The 21,726-nt window shown below is 40.6% G+C and overlaps 2 protein-coding genes across 5 annotated transcripts in view; one reads left to right on the top strand and one right to left on the bottom strand.

Annotated features, from left to right (window-relative positions):
- CTNNA3 (catenin alpha 3) overlaps nucleotides 1-21,726 on the top strand; it is a 437,555-nt gene that overhangs the window by 154,951 nt on the left and 260,878 nt on the right. The window lies entirely within an intron of this gene.
- LRRTM3 (leucine rich repeat transmembrane neuronal 3) overlaps nucleotides 1-21,726 on the bottom strand; it is a 77,418-nt gene that overhangs the window by 41,488 nt on the left and 14,204 nt on the right. The window contains exon 3 of one of the 3 annotated variants that reach the window (XM_048310545.1): nucleotides 6,031-6,081. The exons of the other annotated variants lie outside the window; for them this stretch is intronic. Within the exon in view, the coding sequence (XP_048166502.1) occupies nucleotides 6,076-6,081 (6 nt within the window). The 3' untranslated portion in view covers nucleotides 6,031-6,075. The remainder of the gene's footprint in view (nucleotides 1-6,030; nucleotides 6,082-21,726) is intronic. 3 annotated transcript variants of the gene reach the window in all.

Raw genomic sequence — 21,726 nt, 5'->3', positions numbered from 1 at the left:
AGGGGAGAAAATTACCATGCAATGTGTGTGTGGTTAGCAGAAGCAAAATTCCAGCTGGAACAAGACAGAAACCTGACTGGGAGCTGGATTTATCCATTCTTTCTCATGTTGGGTAGTATCCTATTAGACAAATCATGCCATTAAATTTGATTGAACTGCTTGACAATAATAATGGCAGCAGAGTAAGACCTTTCCTAAGTAACCTGCAGCTAAAAATGTGATTAATGTCTGATAAAGTTAGAAAGAGGCATACTGTGTAATTACAAGAAAAATCAATCTTAATGCATGTGTTTATTTTTCAAGTCCAAAGCAATGAATTGTATGCAAAATAGAAGGGGACAATGGTTCCCTATAATATACTGGGAAATGTTGTACCTTTCCTGAACTGGGATTCCTGTGGCACAGTTAGTAAAGGAAAGCAAACCTGTCTGCAAAGTTAGTGACTGGGCATGTGCTCTGTGCCAAGGGATGTTTGCACAAAGGTGGCAGCTGTTGGTGCTGATCCCATCTGCTGTGGGATTGCCTCTGGGAAGGCAGTTTGGCCGGAATCTGTTGCTGAGAGGGGCACAGCTCTTGGGAAGGTGTGTGAGCACTGTGTGTGAGCACTGTGTGAGCACTGTGTGTGAGCACTGGTGTCCTTTGTCTGAGTGCAGCACATTGAGGCTCAGGATAAGTACGCCTGTTACGAGAATGAGGTAGTTTCAGTATGCTTTTAAATCACATGAGGGAAGAAGAGAACACCTTTGGAGGCTGTAGAGAAGCTTTGTTGGGGGCTTTCAGTGTTTGAAGGTACAAGGGTATGTCAAACATAGGGGAAGGGTTCTCAGGAGATGGCATCTTCTGACATTCTCTGGCCTCTTTCTGCATACCTTCCATGCACATGGAACACACCTGACTGACAGTGCTTTGTTTTCTGGCTTGTAAAATCTGTGCCATTATTCTTTAGTTCAGATCTGCTCACAGATTGGCTAATATGGTCTCAGTGCTGCAAGACACATTATCATACTGATCGTATCTGTCTCTCTCACCTGTTGGGAGAAGACCCCAAGAACACATTTTTGGAAACAAATGTGAAGAGAAGAGCTGCAGATGCTTTGTCTCTTGAGTAAACCTTTGTAGCTGCCCTGCTCTGTAAGCACCTCCTTTGCTAGTCCCCTTTGGTACGCTGGCACACAGCTATTTCATCTACTTGCACTAACAAAGTCCCTCATGATGGGGGTGGCTTCACCTCCCCATGGGGATGCACCCCTTTTCCCCAGCTTGCATCCTAGCAGGCTTCTAAGCAGAGGGAGACCACAAAGCTTGGAGCATTTAGGTTTGCTGCTGCTGCTGCTTTAACCTGCAGTGTTTTATTCAGGCATAGCCTGGCTGCCCTATCAGCTTGTGCTCTGGGTAGGAACCCTGCACAGACACAATACCCTTCTGTGGGATGTGAGCTTTCCAGTGGCCGCTTCTTCTGGAGATTTGGCAGAGTCTCAGCAGCAGCTGAACTGGGATTAGCCAGGCCTACCCTTTTCTTCTCGTTTAGGTACAGGAGAGAGACCTGCAGGACTGATAGAGATCAGTTCTCTACTGCAGTTTCTCTTATTACATGAAACAGAGTTTGGTTGTAGCAAGACCTGTGGCTGTTGGCTTGCAAAGTGAAAATTTAGGCAAAGACCAAGAAGTGGAACAATTCAGTCATAAGTAAGACATTTATAGCAGTTTTAGCTGCACTGCCTCATGGTATGGGCAAGTGGAGAACTGGAGTTTTATCTTGATACAGGAGAACCCCCAAATGACTTGCCCTATCTGCCTAATTGTCCAGGCGAAGAACAGCTATTAAGCATTGTATGATCTACATACATGCACTACAACAAATACGGTTCTTCTCAGAGCATTTCTTACACCTTTGGGCTGTGCAAGAGTGACATGGAATGCTGCTGGAATGCCTTAAGAACTGTCAAGGTCCCATGGATGAGATGATGGGCTGTCCTGTCCATGTGCTGCAGAGCCGTGGTTCATTCAGACAAACACTGTATATTCACATTTCCTTTAATCAGATAGACTTGTATAAATCTCTGGTTCTGAAAATCCATCTGTATTTTCTTTCACAGTTTCGATATTTCTAATCATATATTATATTCATGTTCTGCAACTTTTGCAATCCAAAGTGCTGTCAAGTTCCGTGATTTCACCAGGACTGCCTAGGTGGCATTTCCAACCAGCTGGCAGCAGAAAGAGTATATGGCACAAGGGAGGAAAACTAAACTCATGTAATCTGTTGCCTTTACACAATCTGCTTGCTGAATTAATTTGCTGACTGGCAGCAGGTGGAAGGAAGGTGAGAACATCAGAAAGGTTTTGTTAAATGGCAATCCTTAGCTCCATTTCCATTGTAAGGATCAGGTTTTAAATCTGCCCATTATGTCTGGAGCCTGTGCTGTACATTGGGGATGTGAGAGGCAAGTCCAATTCCATCTGCTTTTGGGATTTGAGGGGCTGACATGGAAAAAAGGCAAGGTTATTGTAAGTTTTAGTTGCTTCATGAAAATGTTTTATACCTCAGAACTCCCTGATGAGTTAACCAATTCTTTTGTTTTGGTTTGTTTTTTTCCTTTCTCTTTAACATGTGAGCTATCAAACTGGACTCCACAACTACGTGCTATACTTGTCCTAAATGTTATCTTTTTGTAGCTTCCAGAAGCTAAATACCTTCCAGCCACATGTATTTACACACAATAAAAGGTCACAGTCAACTCTGAACAATTCTGCATGCCTAAAACACTGGGTACTGTGTTCACTCACTGCTGCCCAATTCCATGCCATACCAGAGCCTCCTAACTGAGCTGCCTTGAAATACACCACTGCCATTTCTACAGAGAAGGATGTGCCTCGAAAAGCTGAATTGATTCCCAGTTTCTGGGAGATGTAAGGAACTGGGAACCCGTGTTATCCCTTCACTATGTTTCTTTACCCTTCAATGAGCACATAGACTTGATTTATCCTGAAAGGTGCTTGAACCTGGCCTGTTGTAATTAGCTTTAGGTAGATTTTAAATGAGCTTCATGACATCATATCTGGCTACTTCTGTTTTTCCTATATTTCTGAGGCATCTTTATTACTCATTGTGCTGAATCTGTGATTTGTAGTTTCTATATTTAGTGGTTTAGAATCTCTCTTTACTGGAATACATGTTGATTTCACTGTTTGATCCAGGGCAGAGAAACTTCTAGGACATGTTGTCATTCCTTGGTCCTGGAACCTCACTGTGCACCTCATCTGCTAATCTTTTGGCAATCCCCCACCTTCCTCTGTATGTATCATTTATAGAACACACTGTTTGTATCATGTGCAAATCTGTGTGTAGTTTGTTTTTAAGCCTGGTTTCCTACTTACACTGACAAATTTGTAATCCATTGCATTGCTTTAGCCTAAGAACACTTCATATTTTTGATAGCCTAATAGAGGAAGTATTAAAGTTGTGCAGAACCTCGGATAAATTGTGGGGTTTATTTGTGGCTTGTAAGAAGCTTATGTATTCTTTGCCAACATCTGGCAACTCAGAAGCTTGGGTGGAACCAAATGAAGGCTGCTCTGAGCTGCAGATCATGTTTGCTCCAGTGCCCAGCAGTGTCCTTGTACACAGGAGTCTTCCTACAGAGCAGCCTTTCTTCCCGGGGGAGGGGAGGCACTAAAGGCTATTCTGTGGGAGAAGGCTGAAGAGAAAACTGCAGATGGAGTTTGAAGAACAACTTTTTGTTACCCGGCCTAATCTTGGTTGCAAATTATCAGATTTTTTTCCCTTGGTTCCACCCCTCCCCCCCCATTTGTTATTAATAATGTTGATTATTACTCCTTTTACCACAGATTTTTGTCAAGTGGGAGATTGTTGTGTGCTTTCTGTCAATCTTTTCCAAATTCAACTAATTCAACACATCATAGGTAATTTTTTAACAATATTTCTTCTAATTTTCTTTTCTCTACATTATTTTATCTTTTTCTTTCTTTTGTGTAAAATGCAATATCTTCAACTGAGTATGGAGTATCAGCTCACAACAGTTGAGTGAAATAATTCTGCTAGACCTCTTGTGCTTTATATAAAATATCCTGGAGGCAATATTAATTGCTTATCCAATTTGAAGGTAACCCTGGTCTCTGTTCTTTCCTCCCCCAATTCCATTTTTTATATAATCATTCCCATCAGCATTATTTTCAGGTTTTCTTGAAGTTTTTTTCTCCTAAATGGAAGTGTGCCAGGCTAATTTGAACGGAGGGGCAGAATTTTAAAGAAGATGCTCCCATTCATCCACAGTTCTACTGAAATGTAATTAAGTAACAAAGATTACAATGTCTCATGCATAAGCATTTTAATGATCCATATCCATAATAGTCATGCACCATGGATTAGGTAGTTTTGGTATCACTAACCCTTTGTTCTGACCTGTTCTCAGATATTTTAAAATTCTTCAGGGTGAATTATTAGTGAGGATCAGAGAATTTCAGAGATACTTGTTATGGGAATCAGCTTCTCGGACAGTTATTTCCTTTGGTTAATCAGAATTACTCTCTCTTCTTTGCCCACCACCCTTCCCTGGTGCATTAGAAAACACAGAGAGAGAGGACTAATGGCTTCTGACAGTGAAACAAAGCTCAATTCCCTTGGCAAAACACTGGCAAGTCTTTTATTAACTTTCATGGAAGTTATTTCAGAGTGAGACCAGTTTTCTCAATTAAATAGCAGGAAGACTATTTCTTTAGGCTTACAGCTTGAACTGTCTACTGTATTAGATTTTATCCAGGATTCCCAGTGAAGTCAATTGCATTTATTGTGGTATGTTACAAGCTCGGGGTTTTTTTCTGGTTGGCCATGTTTTCTGGTTGATGGTTAATCAGCATGTTATCAATAAAAACCTCGTAATGCTATGCTGGCTTGTACTGCTTAAACTTAGTAACATTTTAGAATTAAGAAGTCTCACTCCTTTTTGTATGAACAAAAGGCTTGCTTGCATGATAAATCCAAAGCACTTTTCAAACATGTTTATGAGGTTCATTTTGTTTGCCTTTCTCTTGTGGTGGTTGGTGTAAGAATTGTGTGACCTTTGGGCAGCAGTGTGAGCGTGTGCCTGCCTTCCTTACCAATAGGTACTGCTGCTCTGCTTTCATCTCTGCATGGGGAGATTACACTGTGTGCTCATTTACTTACTAATTGGGCAAATATGACAGCACAGAATTTTGGAGCGTGATAAATGTAACTATGCCCACGTCTGCTTCTTTGTTTGGTTATTCAGCCCCTGGCAGCAGCACAGTCAATTACAGGCTCCCCAGGGGTGCATTTAGACTGCTGAGAGCTCCGCTGGGGAATACACTGTTTACAAGCAGTCCAAGGTTTCTCATCCAGCCTTCTCAGAAGCTCTGGGTTTCTGTGAAGCTGAAGATTTGTAAGAATCCTACCTAAGCTGCTTTTTGGCAGAGGTTAATGGAATTAACTGTTCTGCTTTATTTTTTTAAATTAGGCCTCTATACATCCTTGTGTGCAAACCTGTTTCCCTACTTTCCTCTTCATTTCCCACTGAAGAAAACAATGGCTTTGTCCTCAGGGAGAAGGAACAAATGAATTTTTCACTCATTCCAATTATCTCTTTCAACTCAGTGACATTTAAAAAGTTCTGTTTTCTATAAACATACTGCTAGGATATTCCATTCTGCATGTTAACCTTGGTAATGAAATGTTGCAGCAAATACGTGTTAACGGTGGTTACATTACATAAAAAACCAGAAAGAAATGATCTTTTCCTTTTTCATCAAGTGTAAAAGACACTCTGGGATAAATTGAGTTTCACATTGAAAAGGCAGAGAGTTCTTATTTTAATTCATGGCTAAGTAATCACGCTAAATGAAGATCAGTCAGCTCAGTGCAAGCTACTTTTGAACAGAACTTGTTTGCTGTAAATCACTTCTGTCTATACTGTCGGGCGGATATTTAAGACTTCACGAGGTGCACACACCAGTAGAAAATTCTACAGTAGTGTAGAAAACTTTTCCACTTACTTCTTCCAACCATGTTTCAAGGATTCAGTGGTACCAGCCATCATTTCAGACCTATGGAGGTCAATAATTTACAGCATTAGTTTTCTTTGAGTCACTAACTTCACCTTTATTTTAATAGGAAATGAAAAGGGGAAGAATAATTCCTGGTAGTTTAGAAATATGGGAAAATACTACTTTTTCTTCTCTTAAGAGTAACCTGATTCCACTTTTCAGTAAAGCAGCTATGTTAGGGACTGTATGTTGTCAATCTCAAAAACCATTTTGTTAAATAATCATCTAGAACTTTTTCATTTGTTCTCTGTGAAGCCCAAGAAGCTGGTTTAGATGAGATTAACTAATGTGCTATAATTATTTCTATTATTCATCATCCTACAGTAAATTGTGCTGGAATTCACAAAGTGAAGAATTATCTTTCATGCAAGCTTTGTAAGTGTTCTATGCCTACAGGATAAAACACTTTCTCTTCTAATAAATGGTGAGAGTACTGAGGAGCCCAAGCTAGGTTTGAGTGCACCTGAATAGTGTGGTATATTCATGGCAACAATGATCCAAGAAAATGCTGAAATATTTTCAGTTATTTCAGTGTTCTTGGCAAATACAAGGAAGGTAATAAGCTGTCAGAATTGTGGCTTAGGAAATGACTAGATAAACTCTGCAAAATTGGCCTTAAGTTCCTAAACCTTTGTCTGCAAGGATGAGCTTTCAGTATTCAGTGGCACATCCACAGGGGCACCTTCCACTACCCCAGGCTGCTCCAAGTGCCATCCAGCCTGGACTGGGACAATTCCAGGGATCCAGGGCAGCCACAGCTGGGCCAGGGCCTCCCCACCCTCACAAGGAAGGATTTCTTCCTAAAGAAGGAGTGGCTTTTGAGCAGCTAAGTAAGGACAAGGGCCTAGAGAACTGCCAAGAGGCAGTTCTTGGAACTACTGAGTGTCATTGAGAAACATCAAAGAGGAGCTTCAAAGGTGGCTTGTCTGAGCAGGAGCTGATAATAAATAAATTGCTTATTTGCAGACAAATGTGAATGGCAATTCTGCTTATAAAGATATTCTTACTTAATTTTTCGAATGACTACTAATTGACTTGCAGAACTGGAGCTGCTGCCGTTTGATCCCTCTTTTCATTTATCACACAGATTAATTTCTGACCATTTGTATCTGTGAAGTTTATGGTCTGCTAGTCCGCAACCACAAAGACAACCATTTTAGATCTTAGAAGTATGAAGTCTGTTCTGAACATTTATATAAAATAATGAGATAAAGAACTGAAAATAGAAAAGTGACAGATTTCTAGAACTCGAACAGCTTTTTCCAGATTGGCTAGTTATGGAATACTGATAGCCAAATGTTCTTTCCTGACATCTTGCTAAGCTGTGTCATGTTACTGGAAGCCTGAGATCTGTCATCACTACACATTGCATACGTTGGAACTGCTTATTTGCAGTCTGGTGGGCACACAGGGCCTTTCTGTCTTGGAGCCTCCTGCTGTGGGAAAAACCTGAGCAGGATGGAAGTGCTTGGAAAGCAGCAGTGGGTGGGACTTGTTCAGAACCACAGGGAGCTGCTGTAAAGGTGGAGGCCTGCCCAGGACCAAGGGTATTTCTGTCTCTCTAGTGGAGCCGAGTTCTTCTTCAGATGGAGTTTCATACCTCATTTAATCTAATGTTCCCTTGAGGTGCTTGGGCTGAGCCAAAGGAAGGAACTGATCCAGCCTAGCAGTAACTTGTTAAGAATTTAAAAAAGCAGAAAAATTACTTTTCGATTGGATCACAACCCTGTGTGAAACCCCAAATCCTGCTCAGTGTGCTCAGTACCAGGTCTAGTAAGGGAAGGAGAGAAAATCCAGACCATCTTTTTCAACAGTCTGTAATTAGGTCAGTTTAAAGTAACTGTGAAGCTGGAGTGGAAAAGAACAGTAAATTCTCCTCCTTGATAAGAGTTTCTCTCTCATTATCTACCCTGCTAATTTTCCTGAAGGCCTTGCAGACACTACATAAACTTCGGATTGCCTTGTGTCAGGAGCAGGGTCTGGCTGAAGGCTCAGTCCTCTTTCCCTGGAACTTGCCCCGATGCTCTAAGCCTCCTGGCACTGCTCATTCCCACCTTTCTCCTCATCATGACCCCTGGCAGCTCCCCTGTTGCTCCTCAGGATTTATGCCTGTGTCTCACTGCTGCTGTAGTTTGCAGCCAGAAGCGTTGCTGTCACCAGGAAACTTTAGAGAGTAGCTTTGCTCCACAGTTGCTTTTGAAAGCTGATGTAGTTAAGAACAAACTTGCAAACCAAAAGCACTGAGAAATGTGGTTACTTTTTGTTATGCTGAAAATGAAACATTTCATCAGCTGGATGAAACAAACCGTGTTGTTTGAAAAAGAGAGTGAGTAACTGGATAGTTGAGACACTGAGTTGGAACAGTGGTGATAAACTTTAATTCATAGCTCTGCCTGCTTGGAAAATAATGGATTTAATAAAAAACACTGTGCCAAAGCTGCCCAACAGACTGTCTCTCTCCGGTTACCTATCTCAGGCACAGCCCAGGGCTTAAGAGCTGATTTTCTAGAAAATGTTTTTAGAACAGTGTCCCAGGCACAGGGAGAATAGCTAAATGATCTGTCTTCATCTTTTCCTAGAACAAAAAGGGCATCAAAGCCTCACTGGTGCTTTGTCAGACTAAGTACAGATTCCCTCTGGAGAAGGGAATCATTAGCAGTGCTCACAGGTACATGACAGACCTCAGAGTGTTACCTAAGAGAACCCTTTTCAAGTGCCTAGTCTTTGTACATCTCCTGGGGGTCTCTGCTGTCCCAGCACAGGTGCTGCTGGCTGACACACACTGGTTCCCCTCCATGAAACGCTCTTCCTTAGACTGTGTTCTCCAGGCAGTTGGAAAGACTTCAATGTGCAAGAGCTCGGTTGGTGCTAAAAGGTTATTTTTTTCTATTATATTCCCAGTCTTCTGTGTTTTTCAACTCAGACAACGGTGTCCTTAGCTCCTGTGGAGACCAGCGCTCATAGGAGTTTAAGGAAACACCACTGGTTATCATTAGCCAATATAAGTGAGGGATCACAGTCTGGCCCTGAAGCTTCTTCTTCTTTATGACAACTTAAAACTCATTTGAAGGAGACATGAGCCCTGACTAATTCTAGATGTGGGAAAATTCTTCAAAACAAATAATTTGCTCTGTACTTTAATTGCTGATCTTGCAATGTTGGGAGGGTGGATTCTAATGCCAAATAAATAAAATTTTCATTTGTATTATTGTTTTCAGTATTGTTGATCAATAAAGTAATTGCTCTATCTTGCTGTTTAATTCCAGACATTAAAAAAAAGGGCTGTTATTTTATTAGTGTTATCTGGGTGAGTCATGTGGGAGGACTCAAGTTTCCTGACTGCTCAAGAAGGTACTCAGTTTGGCTTGCATACCGATGTAAAATGTTTTAAAAGACTAAGTTTGTGACTCAGGCCAGGAAATCATTATCACTCATAAATGTATGGGAAGCTGACAGAAGAGGGGTTGGTAATAAGGAATCAATTTTAAGAGACTGTTCTGGAAAATCTGCACGATTTGGGCAATCCTAGCTGTGACAACAAAATGCAGATTGTGTCTGCGTGCAGAGCTGCTGTACAGCAGGTTTGTTCCTGCATCTCTGCAAGCAGGATGAAGTTCTATTGCACTGTTGACAGGGAACACATACTTTGAGCTAATCTTCATATTATGCATCCTTGATTTTATGTTTGTATAATGAGGCAATATAAACCTCATAAGCGTTTTTCTGAGCAAAGCTCTCCCTCAGATTTTTTTTTTTAACTTAATGGTTTGGCTTGCTCAGAGACTCTGGACATGTAGCTGACTGATAGAACTGTCATTATTCCTTTCTGCTTTAAAGGGAACGCGGCATCATTCTGTTTTACATTCCAAGTAATTTTTAAAGCATAAAAAAATAAATGGGTTACAGTCATCCCTGTATTTTGAAAGGTTCTTTTTTTCACATAGAAATTCCTTCATGTTCTACTCTTGCTTCTCTGAACAGTAATGTTGGGTCACTGAATGTATGTTTGAAAGATTATCTGCTTCTGATTAGCAACAAGTGTAATGTATTCCAGCTCTTCTGAAGTTGAAATTTGGAGCTGCTTCTGTTTTATTTCCTTGAAGGTGACAGGAGAATCTAGTCACACCAAGGGAACGTGTTCCCCATGTGCCAGCTAATGCAGCAACTGTAGCTGCACTGGAGTGCTTAGTAAATGAAAGCACTGGTGGCTTATGGGCTGTGCATTAATGCAGATATATTAAAAGCCTTCTGAAGACGTTGGCAGAATTCTCATATTATTAAATGAAATACAAATGAAGGTTTAATTGCTAAATCCAGATCTCTTCTGCATTATAAAGCTTTTTCTTTGCTCTTACTGTTGTAAGAGAAGTACTAGCATAGCATATTAAATTAACATTTCTTCTGGAAGTCACAGTGGTAGTCTGTAAGTAGAGCTGCTCAAAAACTAGCTTGTAGAAATTGATAGAAAAATATTCAAAAGCTTTGCAGCAGAAGGTTTAATTGCGAGCTGCCCAACATGCCTGGGCAGGAAATGGATGCACTGCCCGCCGTGCCTTCAGTGTCCCCAACGGCCTCACAACAGTGGGGGGATTTCTTGTCCCAGGACTGTGTTTAAGGCTGAAGAGTGGGCAGGCATGAATAGGAGTGTTGAGGTCTCCATCTCCTGCGTGCTGAGGCAGGGGGCAGCACAGCTGGCCATGGAAAGCAGTGCAGACTGGTGCAGACAGGGCATGTGCTCACACAGAGCTCAGTGGTACCCACGACATGAGGCACTTCTCCAAGGCTGGGCACACAGTATAACTTTTAGGTATTTAGGGTGTAGCTTTAAAACTAGCTTAAATCTGTTTGTTTCATTTCCCCTAAGGGTCTGTTTAAGGAAATAGTGATTGAAGTGGAGATGGTGGCTGTGAAGGGTTGGTTTTGGAAAGAGTGAATGTATGACTTGTTTTCTACACTCTTGGTTTTTAGAACAGATTTAAAGATCCATTTGCAATTTCTTTCTCCTTTGAAGTGTATGCAGGACACACCATGCACTTTTGTTTAGATTTATAAAACTGGTGCTTTAGTGAGTCTCTAAGGCTTTTGTGCCTGATCCTGATGAACGCGGTGCCCTTCCGAAGGAGAAACTGCTACAAGGCAGAAGCAGAAAAGAGCTGCCATGCCTGTGTTTCAGTGCAGTATTTCACACTGCTGTGTTCAACTGCACAGCTGCAGTCATCTGGTTCTTTTAATTCCTTTGGCTCTCTAGAAGTGCTTAGGTTCCCCTCTTCATTATCCTACTTCTCCACTTACTCACTGCTCTCTCCCCACACTCCTAGCTTTATTCTTTCCTTCACTTCTTTCAAAGCTCTTAGGGCCATGCTGTACAAACCCAGAAGCTAGCTTTGAGGTTCTGGACCTTGTGTGGGTTGATGGGGAAGCTTTAAAGGGAAAAGGAGAAGAGCTGCCTCCTGAGTGGGGCACAGGCAGCTTGGCTGTGGAGGGAGAGGGGTAGTGAGAAATAGAAACAGAGCTTCCAAGGGGGCTTCTAAACACGGTGTCTGCCCACCCATCTCCTTCCTCCTTTGGTGAGCTCCTGCTTCAGCCTTCCTTGGGGGCACCCACTCACGTACAGTCTTCCCTTTGCTTGGGAAAAGGGGGAGGTCATAGACTTTCCCTGCCTGGAGACTTTCTTTCATGTTGTGGACTTTAAAAGTATCTTTGTGTGAAGTTTGTGTCATGGTGTCAGCTGTCAAATACCTGTTGGAAGGGGATGAATCAGAGCTGGAGGGGGTTTGAAGGTAGGGGAACAGCCTTGGCAAAAGAAAGACAATGTGTCTATTTTATACTCCAATAGCAGCTTGGATTTGTATAATTATAGTGTTCAAGCAGAAAAGTAACACCACTCCAGGAATCAATTTTGCCTTGAAATAGCAAAATGACTTGGAGGAAGTTGGTAGAGGCATGGCTGGAGCTAACTTTGTCACAGAACCACAACAGAAAATGCTCAATTCCAGTATTTAAAGAATTACCCATTGGTGCCCAGTTCTGTTAACCTTTGAAAATCCCAGGTGAGAGAGGTGGGATTGAGAGTCCAGAAAGCTGGATTTTATTCTCTGTGTGTGCCAATTTTGATTTTACATTTTACAAGTCAATCTCTCCATGGATATAATTTTAATAGGTTTCTAGATCTTTTAATTAAGAGCTAGTTGTAAAGCTCTCCCAGCTGTTATTTGAGGCCTACATAAAGTTTCAATAGCTTTGTGAGGTATGAATTTTCTTTTAAAAACTCTCCCTAACCCTTTGTCCAGGATAATTGATACAGTACTTGTCCATTTGCCTATTAGTTTGGTCCTTTATTATTGCTCCTACCTACCAGTCCACATTAGATGGATGTTATCTGTACTGGTCCTTGTGGTCAAGGCTTCTTAGTAAGAAGCTGCGTCATTTGTACTGTCTTTTGTTCTTTTGATGCTGGTGAGGTTTTGAAGTACTGGCATGTATATTATAGTGATTAGGTTATTATTTTGGCCATGAATTTCTTTCGAATTGGTGGGTAAATTAAGGCTGGTCCTAGTGAGTTCTTGCAGTTTACTATTTCAATTTATTCTGCAATAAAAATATCAGTTCATTTTTGGTCACATTTTCAGCTGCATCACCCTTTCATCTATGGAAACCTCCCAGCGATTTTTTGTACTAAATGTGCAAAAAGATTCATCTGGTTTTTGTACAGTCACTGTGTTTTTTGTGGCTAGTCCAGCTTGATCCCACAGACTTTGGCAGCCATCCTGCTCCTGATGTAATGATGAAGGTGTGTTAAGGATTATTGTAATGCTGCAACTTTGTCCTTAAAGTCTTTTGTGGCCTGTCATACTGTGTTTTTTACAACTAACTTGCCATGGTTTATATTCTTTTCTGTTACATGCATATGCCATGATCTTTTTTGATGCTGTTGTTGCTAATACCCTCTCTTAACGTGCCATTTCAACACAGTGGCTTTTTTTGCTGTTAGCCTTTCAGCAAGATTCTTTGAGGTGAGTGGTATATGCTCACCTTCTCGTGTGCTGCGCTCATATAACCTTCACATACTTGCCACTACTTAATGTTTGAAATTTTGTTTATTTTAACAAGCTTTGACTTTGTTACATCACCTTTTTAAAATCAAGTGGAAATTTTTTTAAACTTCTGTCTTCTTTAGAGATATTGAATTTTACTCTATCAGGGTTTCTCTTGCAGACTGCCTTCTTTATAGTAATATTCTTGATGAGGGCCTTGACGCTGCTGTGACTGTGTCACAAGGTGGCTTTTTTAGTGGGTCCCCTCCTAGTCACTCCCTGAAGTACAATCTACAGATCAGATTTGTCACACAGCATGTCTGAAATAACTAAACCCTACCATTACTGCTGTTTTCCTGTCCTAGCAATCATTCCAGTTTCTCTGGGCACAACAGGGTTGCTTTTCCCAAATAAAAAAGATTAGATTAATCCTTAATAATATATTTTTCCTGTATTTGGATTTGGACTTAGAGTTTTGCAGAGATTCTGTTTTATTCGTTGGTACATTTAACCAAGCTCTGATTTGATTCTAAGATATTTGTGATACAATTTCTTAACATGATTCCTGTACTGACATGAGATATTGCATCTTTTTTTTATCCTTTATCCAGATACTGAAGTACCAATAATTATCTCTTTCCTCCAAGTGTTTGATATTCTTCAAAACATACTTACAAGTAGGTGTACAAGTCTACCCATCCCTTTTTTAACCTTCTCAGCATTTATATAGAAACATGTATATATTTGGCTAGTGTTTTTATGTCTTCTGCCTCTTTTGGAAAACACAGCTTCACCTTTGACTTTGGCCAATGCATTTTCTATCCTTGGGCCTGTGGACAGATGAGGAAAAGGAGACATAAAGTCTCACCACTTGTGTATCTTCCTCTGGGGGTTCTCTGCTTGTTTTACAAATGTCAGTACTCAGATGAATTTTGCAGGCAGACTGATGAGTGTCTGTGCTTTATTATGGATTTATATTATGGGAGTGGGTGACTCAAATTAATGAGTTTCACTTGGCAGCTTAAATCTGTTCTAGAGTCAGTATTAGTTAATATTTTTTTGTGATGGATTTTGAGCTTAGCTGCAGATGCTGAGGCTGAAGACTTACCCTGAAACCTGTAAAAGGCCATGGCCCTTGTGAGGAATGCTGTTTGTTGACAGCATTTGATAAATTTTTCGGTACTATTCCAGTTTCACTTTAGAAATACAAGGTAAGCGTTACAAGGACAAGTGGGAACTGCAGTATTTTTAGTGAGGAAAGAGAATGCTGCACTGGCTAGTGAAGGATAAGCCCCAAGCAATTAGGGTAAAATGTTTTTCCATGCCACTTTGCTCTGGAAGCTTGTCCAAATCACTTCCCAAAATAATGGTAACTGTTATTGTCAATAATGTATCATGGAGAGAATAATGCAAGCAAATCTTACTTTTGCAGCGAGATGCCTAAAGCTGTATAATAAAATGGGATTTTGAGCAACAGCAGATTTTGGACTCCTATGTCAATCACATCCCCTCCTTTCTCTCGCCATTGGATGCTGTTTTACAAGTATGTAACATTTTACGTGCAAGCAGAGAACAGCTGATTTATTACAGAAATGAAAGAATATTAAACCTTCCACAGGGCTGTAAGGACAGCCTTAGCACCAATACACCTAATCCTGATCTGATAATAGCAGGCAATGAACTCACAATCTTTCATATTACATTAAAATTTCTGTAACCTAGTTGCAAATGGTTTTTCATTTAAATTTTGTTTGCTTAAGTTTATTACAGAAAGTAGAAATAACCCCTGCTCTGGTAGCACCTGCAAGATAGATATTGCTCTATTTCTTTGTAAATAAAGGCCAGCATTTTATTACTGTGAAACTTGCTGTATTTCTGCTTTTACCCATCACACAATTTTCTGAAGCTTCTCCCAACAGGTATGTTAAAATGGCTTTGTATGCTGGGAGGGTATGCCTTTTCTAAATATATATCTACAGATAATGAAGTACATTAGGAATGAACACTGTATGGAACTGTGAAGGGAAAACGTATATGAACAATGTTCAAACCAAAGCTAAACTTCTAAACCCCTTTTCTAGCCACCTAAAGGGAAATTGCCAATGGAAACCTGAACCTTAAAAAAAAAACTCTAATGAGGTAGTCATCTAAATTTTAATTCAAGAACATCCATCCCCTCATTCTGTTTGATGGAATGAAGCAGGACTATTCATGCCACTAAGATGATACTGTGTCTCATTTGTGGATTTGTATTAGTGGATGACAATAGGCCCTTCATAATTTAGGGAAGAGTTTGTTGCCATGAAGTTGAGTGTGGCTGCCAGCCCTTTCTGTCTCTCACCCCTCATGGCAGTACATGCCTCCGGAACAGCAGTGAAGGTGCTCAGGCCTGAGCACACAGGCCTGTGTCTTTTTATGTGGAGCAGCATTCCAAAGAAGTTCTGTTTGGATTATAGTGCCAGGAAAATACCTGGGGATACCATTTAATTGTAGTTAATTATTGTGGTCAATAAGCAGTGGCTCCTGGGTTTATATATGTAGGGTGTATCAGAATATGTTTACTTATTGTGTGTTAGTCTGTGGTGTATTTATTTGTGGGATAAAGAAGCCAGTTGTCTTTTTGGGGGAAAATAGCTCAGATGAGACAGTATTAGTTTTTGTAAGATGGTGTTCTAATAGGATAAAGAAATGTGACTGATTTCATATGTGTTTTATAAGCAAACACTTTACATAATGTTATTTTTCTTCTCTTTTTAGTATACGAGGGATGCATTCATGCAAGGATTGTTAGAATAACAGAAATTACTTGAAGTAACTCTGCCTTTATCTGAACATTTGCTATGCTTGTAAACTTGCATGCTGTTTGTGTCTAGTATTACAGGCACTTCTATTTGCCAACCGCAAACAAATAGATTTTAATTTCTGCAATTTACACACTTGCATTGTACGTCAATAAGACCCTAATCACATTTCATTCTACACCCATTACTGAATGGTGGCTTTTAGCATAATAAATCTTGATTTTGATATTCATCTCACTGCTTTCTGAAGGGGAAGTGAAAGAACTGCTGACTGCATTCTGCCTGCAGAATGACAGTTTTGTGATAAACCCTACGAGATTTAATCCAGTGCGCGTGGCCGAAGAGAACAGCTGGATCCTTACACCCTGCAAAGCCTTAGTGCTTTGTAGTATGTCTAGCCCAATAGAAGCATATCCTGTTGTAAACTAGCACTAAGCATAATTAAATCAGAAAACAACTAAATTAAGGATAACATTATGAGAGCTACCTGAACTCGCCATAGAGAGAAATTCAGAACCACTGCTGAATTTCTGGGAAGTCCAGAAATGTTGCCTGGGAGATGGTACAGGAGACACTTGAACTACTGCACAAAGCTGCTGTTTAGCAGTCTCCTAAATGTCATGTCAAGGAGCTGTGGTAAATGGGGGGTGGTAACTCCTGCTGTCTCAGGTGCTTTCAAGTAGCACCAGCCCAGAAAACATTTTCTTTCTAGAGCAGCTCTACCACAACAGCTAATCAGTACTGTCTGCCAGGGTAAAGAAGAGCACATTGACAGAATTTATTGGACTCAGACAGCCTCTGCTAGCATTCATCATAAGAGGCTATTTAGGAAGCTAAACATTGTTGAAGTGAAAGGGGAACTTCTCTTCTGTGGTAGGAACTGTCTGGAGACAGGAAACAGAGAAGGAATGAGGTGTCAATTTTCCACATGGCAAAAGGTTAACAGCAGGGAGCCCTCAGGTATTGGATTAGATTCATGTGCTGCAAGTTGAAGTCTCTGTGAAAGGGGAAATGGCAAAATGTGCAGATAATATAAATTGTCTGGGTCAGTCAAATCTAGGAATGCAAGCAGGGCCTTTCAGAACTCGGCAAAGCTACGTGAACGAGCAAGAGCATATCAAGCAAAATCAATTCACAAATGTGAAGTATTGCCTGTTGGCAATGGTAGGAATGATTTTAACTACAGACATCTGCTGTTAGTACTTAAGCAAAGTGTTAGGAATGAAAAAAGAGAATGTTGTGTCCTTCTGGACACAGTTCAAAAGGCTTGTTAGGAGTACATTAATAATGCCTCTGGGTAAATATTTTGCCTTTTATTCTTGAGTCTGTGGTCAATTCTAATTATGTGTTATCAAGGAAGATTAGTTGAAACAGAAATGGTTTGGAGTTTGCTGAGAAAAATGTTTAGGAGCATTTGATTCAAGGGACAAGGAATTGATTTTAAAATGGCTTATTAAAATCTTTCTATTCACAGTCTATAATTCATCTGTGGAACTTGCTGCCAGACCTCAATGATGTTCAGGTTTTAGTAGAAATTCTGTATAAAAAGATTTCATTTCTAAGTGTATAATGAGAACACTTACAAGTATGTTATTTAAAGTATAATACGCGATCCACATTCCTGCAGGGATATGTTAAGGGCTAAGACATTCTTTTCTAACTACTGTATGCTTTTTTCTTTCTGTTTTTAAGTATTTGTTTCTACTTGTTATACACAGGTTACTCCCAGTTAGAAAGCCTGCTAGGCATGTCTATTATGACATTTCCTACTGTGATTGTGATGTCCTTGGTTCAGGAGAAAGCACAAACAGTTCAATGCCCCGTGTATGGATTCCTTCCTTTATGAGGTGTAGCAGTTGTCTGTGCTTATGCAAACGCATCCTTGCAGTCAGGGTAGGTTATTGTATCACGTATCATCACGATCTGAGCCTTTAAACAGAGGCACAACGGAATGAAAACAATTCTCCTGTTGGCATCTGTTTCGGTTTGATTCTGAGTTTCTCCAGGGCCATCTCTCATTAGTATTCCAACTCCTGGGTGATGCTAATGGGTCACCAGAAGTTGGATCAGAATTCTCACCTGTAAAACACAGTTTATATCCCCTCCTCACATGCTGTCATGGGGAAAAGCAGCCTTTGGCAGTTCGACCCTATCTGCGAATGTAGGAGAACTCTCCTGAGCTGCTGCTGTGGTGGAGGATGTGGGATACAGGGTGGGGTGGCGCATTCCTTGGTGTAGTCCAGTTTTGGACACATCTTTCATTTCTATATGTGTTATTGGTGGTGGATGGTAGTGGTGATGTGGTCATTACCAGGTGGGTCCCTGCTTGTCTTCATTTCAGCTGGATTTCACCAGTTTATCGTAGACAGGTGTGGTCAGTGCTGCCTGCTGGTGCTGATACAAACACTGCAATAAAAGTGGCTTGTGTTTTAAGGCTGGGGTTTTTTTGAATGATTACCACAGCGTCAGTATGCTTTTGCTAAGTCATGCTGGGAAGGACAAATATGGTTAGCAATGAAACTGAATTTTGCCTGGCACTATGAAGTTATTATTTCCACTGACATCAATTAAAAAGCTTATTAATAATAGACTGTTAAATGAGAAATATAAAATCTGATTTTAGTCCTTATCTCAATTTTCAGAAAGTTCTCATCTGAACAGACATTCCCAATAATAATTTTCCAATCTTGTGACTGTACATAAATCTCTGAGCAATCAGATTAGGAGCCACTTTAGAAAAAACAGCCATAATTCACCAAATGGAGTAAGTCTTTTAAAACTAGCAAAATGAAACCCTCTATTTATTATGGTGGTGATAATTGCTGGTATGAATCTTGTGAGAGTTCTGGTTTGTTTATTTTGTTGGAGGTGATACAATACTTTTCCATGCAGTGTTGCTCTGCTGTCAGACATTATGTTTCCCTAAAGTTCTGTAGGCCACCATCATCTGTTTTGTATTTGACAATGTCGGAGGAGAGCCTGCCAAACCACAACAGGCTACGTGGTGATTACAACACTGAGTAATTGTATTTTATGGCTTGACAGGCTATAGGTTTCAAGCAACATTTGTGAAAGTACTGTTATGGGATTAAGGATATGTTTTAATTTAGGAGATTCTGTACCTTTCTAAATTTGGGTGGGGGTGTCTGGGGTTGCTCCCTTGCTGCTGCGTAATGATGTGCTCTCACTTCATCTGACTCATCACTCCCACCCAACTTCCACTTTCTTTGTGAGTAAGAAAACAATCAGTAAAATAATGGCTGTGGGAGGCTGAGCATCTGCTCCCAGTGCTGCCACAGCCTGAAAGGACCCCACGTGAGGTGTTTTCTCTGTAGAAATGGCATTAAAAATGCCTTGCAAAGTGTTTCGAGACTCTCTAATGAAAGGTGCTTCAACATTTTTGATGTTAAGATACTTTAGGAATGACATATATTTCTCATTAGAACTAATTAATTCTATTGTTGAAGTAGTTGAGGAGGAATGTTATAATCTTTAATTTATTAATTGATAGATAACTTACTTGATGAGCTGTTTATTTCCAGTTTGGAATTACTGGAAAATTAATTTTTTTCCCATATTTGATACTAAAACTCCAATTAATTTTTTTTTCCATATTTGATACTAAAACTCCAAGTAAGGAGAATATTTTCCAGATTGATGGCTTTGATTTCTGCATAAACCAAGCAAAGCAGTGAAAGAGATGTAGAATTCCTATAGAAGATATAATTTAGAAGAAATCTTTATGTCCCTATCTACTAACTTCCAAGAACATAAACATATATGAAGGTTAGCAAAGTTCACAACAGATACTTGGCTCACTGGGGGACTGACTTGACTAGGAAAAGTGAAAATAATTTGGTGGCTTTTGGCCTTCTTTGGTTTGGGAGGAATGTGAGCTGGTGGGCAGTGCCCTGCCTCAGCAGCAGCTCACTGCAGCATGTGGGAACACTGCCTGCAGCCTTTGCCAGGCCTTCCCACCTGGAACAGGAAGCATGGGAATGATAGGGTAATACAAGGCTTTCAGAATTCATTACTGAAAGCCATCAGCCTGCAAAACTCAGAAAAAACCACCCCCTTTGACACTGTGTGTTCCCACACAGTGTTCTTTTCAAGGTTCTTTTCCCTGAGGAGAATTTGGGACAAGACATGAAGTGTATTATCTGTTTTTCACCTGCAGGTCAAGATGGTCTGAACTGCCTGACCCTGATTCGTAGGAGACATAAAGAATCAATGGTGCCACCTTCCTTTCCCCTGCACAGAGTGGCCTGCTGGCTCTCTCCTACAGTTTTTCCGTGTAATAGGAACTAATGGCTATTACTTAATCAGTCAAGCCTTTGAAAAATAGAATGCAAAAAGGGCTGTTTATGATGAAATCATCCTTTTCTGCAGTGCTGTCTTACCTTGCACCTTGTACAGTCTTCAAATTTTATAAATTTTAAACAAAATGATTCTGTAAGTTGGATAAGGGACCCCAATTTTAACAGGAATAAAATGCTGCACACCTCCTTACCATAATGCATATCTGTGAGAGTGTAAGGGAAGTGCAGTTTGTGTTCCTAGTCCTGCTCCTCAGCAGGAGCAGCGCTGTGTCCCAGCTTCTACAGCCAGGCCCTGGTGCCATTGGGAGCGGGATGGGTGCTGTGGGAAGGGCACACTCAGCTGCTCTGTGCTGGGCAGGGAAGGCTGATGCTGAGGAGAGTGGATTTGTTGCAGTCATCACAAGTCAAGCTTCTTTAGTGAGAAAATTGTTAAATGCTAAGGCCTCTTGTCAGCATGACACCACTGTCCTACTTCCATGCCAGTGATTTACAAACTGCAGCATATGGGAGTCTTGTGTGGAATTCAGCTCACCTTTGGGAATGCTCTGATGTATGAATGATGTATGAAGGGTAAACTTTCTGAAACACCCTTGTGACTTTATGGTAACCATAGCTCCAAGTCTTTGGGCCATTGTGTTCTCACTAGGCTTTGTCTTGGGATTTTGTGGGACGCTTACCCTTTGGAAAACTCAACCCTTGTCTCGAGTGGACCAATCTGAGTCGAAGACAAGGAGAGCAGGAAGGTACAAGACAGATTTCCTGCTTTTTAATAGCAATAGGGTTTTTTGCTGGTTTCATATGGGTGGTAGAAACAAAGAGATGAATGTGCTGTCCTAGCCATCCCTCCAGCCTTGATTCATCTTGTCCACTGACAAGAAATTCAGGGTTTGAAAGACAGTCTGGTGTTGCCTACTCAGTGTGACTTCTTGAGAACTTACTGAACTGACCACTATCAATCCAGGAGGTATTTCTTTGTTACAAAAGCAGAAAGCATCTTTGGTGCATTTACTCCAACTAGAGAAAAAAATTGTTAAATCCCTTAAGTGAAGGTTAATGGTCACTGGCTTCTTTCCCACAGGCTCTTCAATCTTTGATATGTGGAACACTAACAGAATAGGAAAGCATAAGGCAGTTATACATTGTTATTCTTACAGTCAGCATCACTACTGTCAAGCAAAACAACACTTCCTAAAAAATAACACACCTGCACTGACAGTAACCTGGGAAAGCTGCTCTTGGAGACCCTGGGACAGGCACTGTTTTGTCCATTACACAAACTCGTAAACAGAACAAAAGCAGCAGATGGGGGATGTGCAGTGATTCTTCACTGACCTGTGTTGCTTCAGAGGTGTACAAAGAATGTAAAGGTGTTTGCTGAGGTTATCAGACTGCCCTGAACACCCTTTCAGGATACTGGCAGAATCCTACTGAATCTGAATCCTACTGAGTCCTTCTGAATCTGCAGGATTCTGCTTTTGCAAGCTGCAAAAG

The sequence above is a fragment of the Corvus hawaiiensis genome, chromosome 8 (assembly GCF_020740725.1).
Source record: "Corvus hawaiiensis isolate bCorHaw1 chromosome 8, bCorHaw1.pri.cur, whole genome shotgun sequence".
Lineage (NCBI taxonomy): Eukaryota > Metazoa > Chordata > Aves > Passeriformes > Corvidae > Corvus > Corvus hawaiiensis.
The sequence above is the reverse complement of the archived record's forward strand: the minus strand, read 5'-3'. Positions and strand labels throughout refer to the sequence as shown.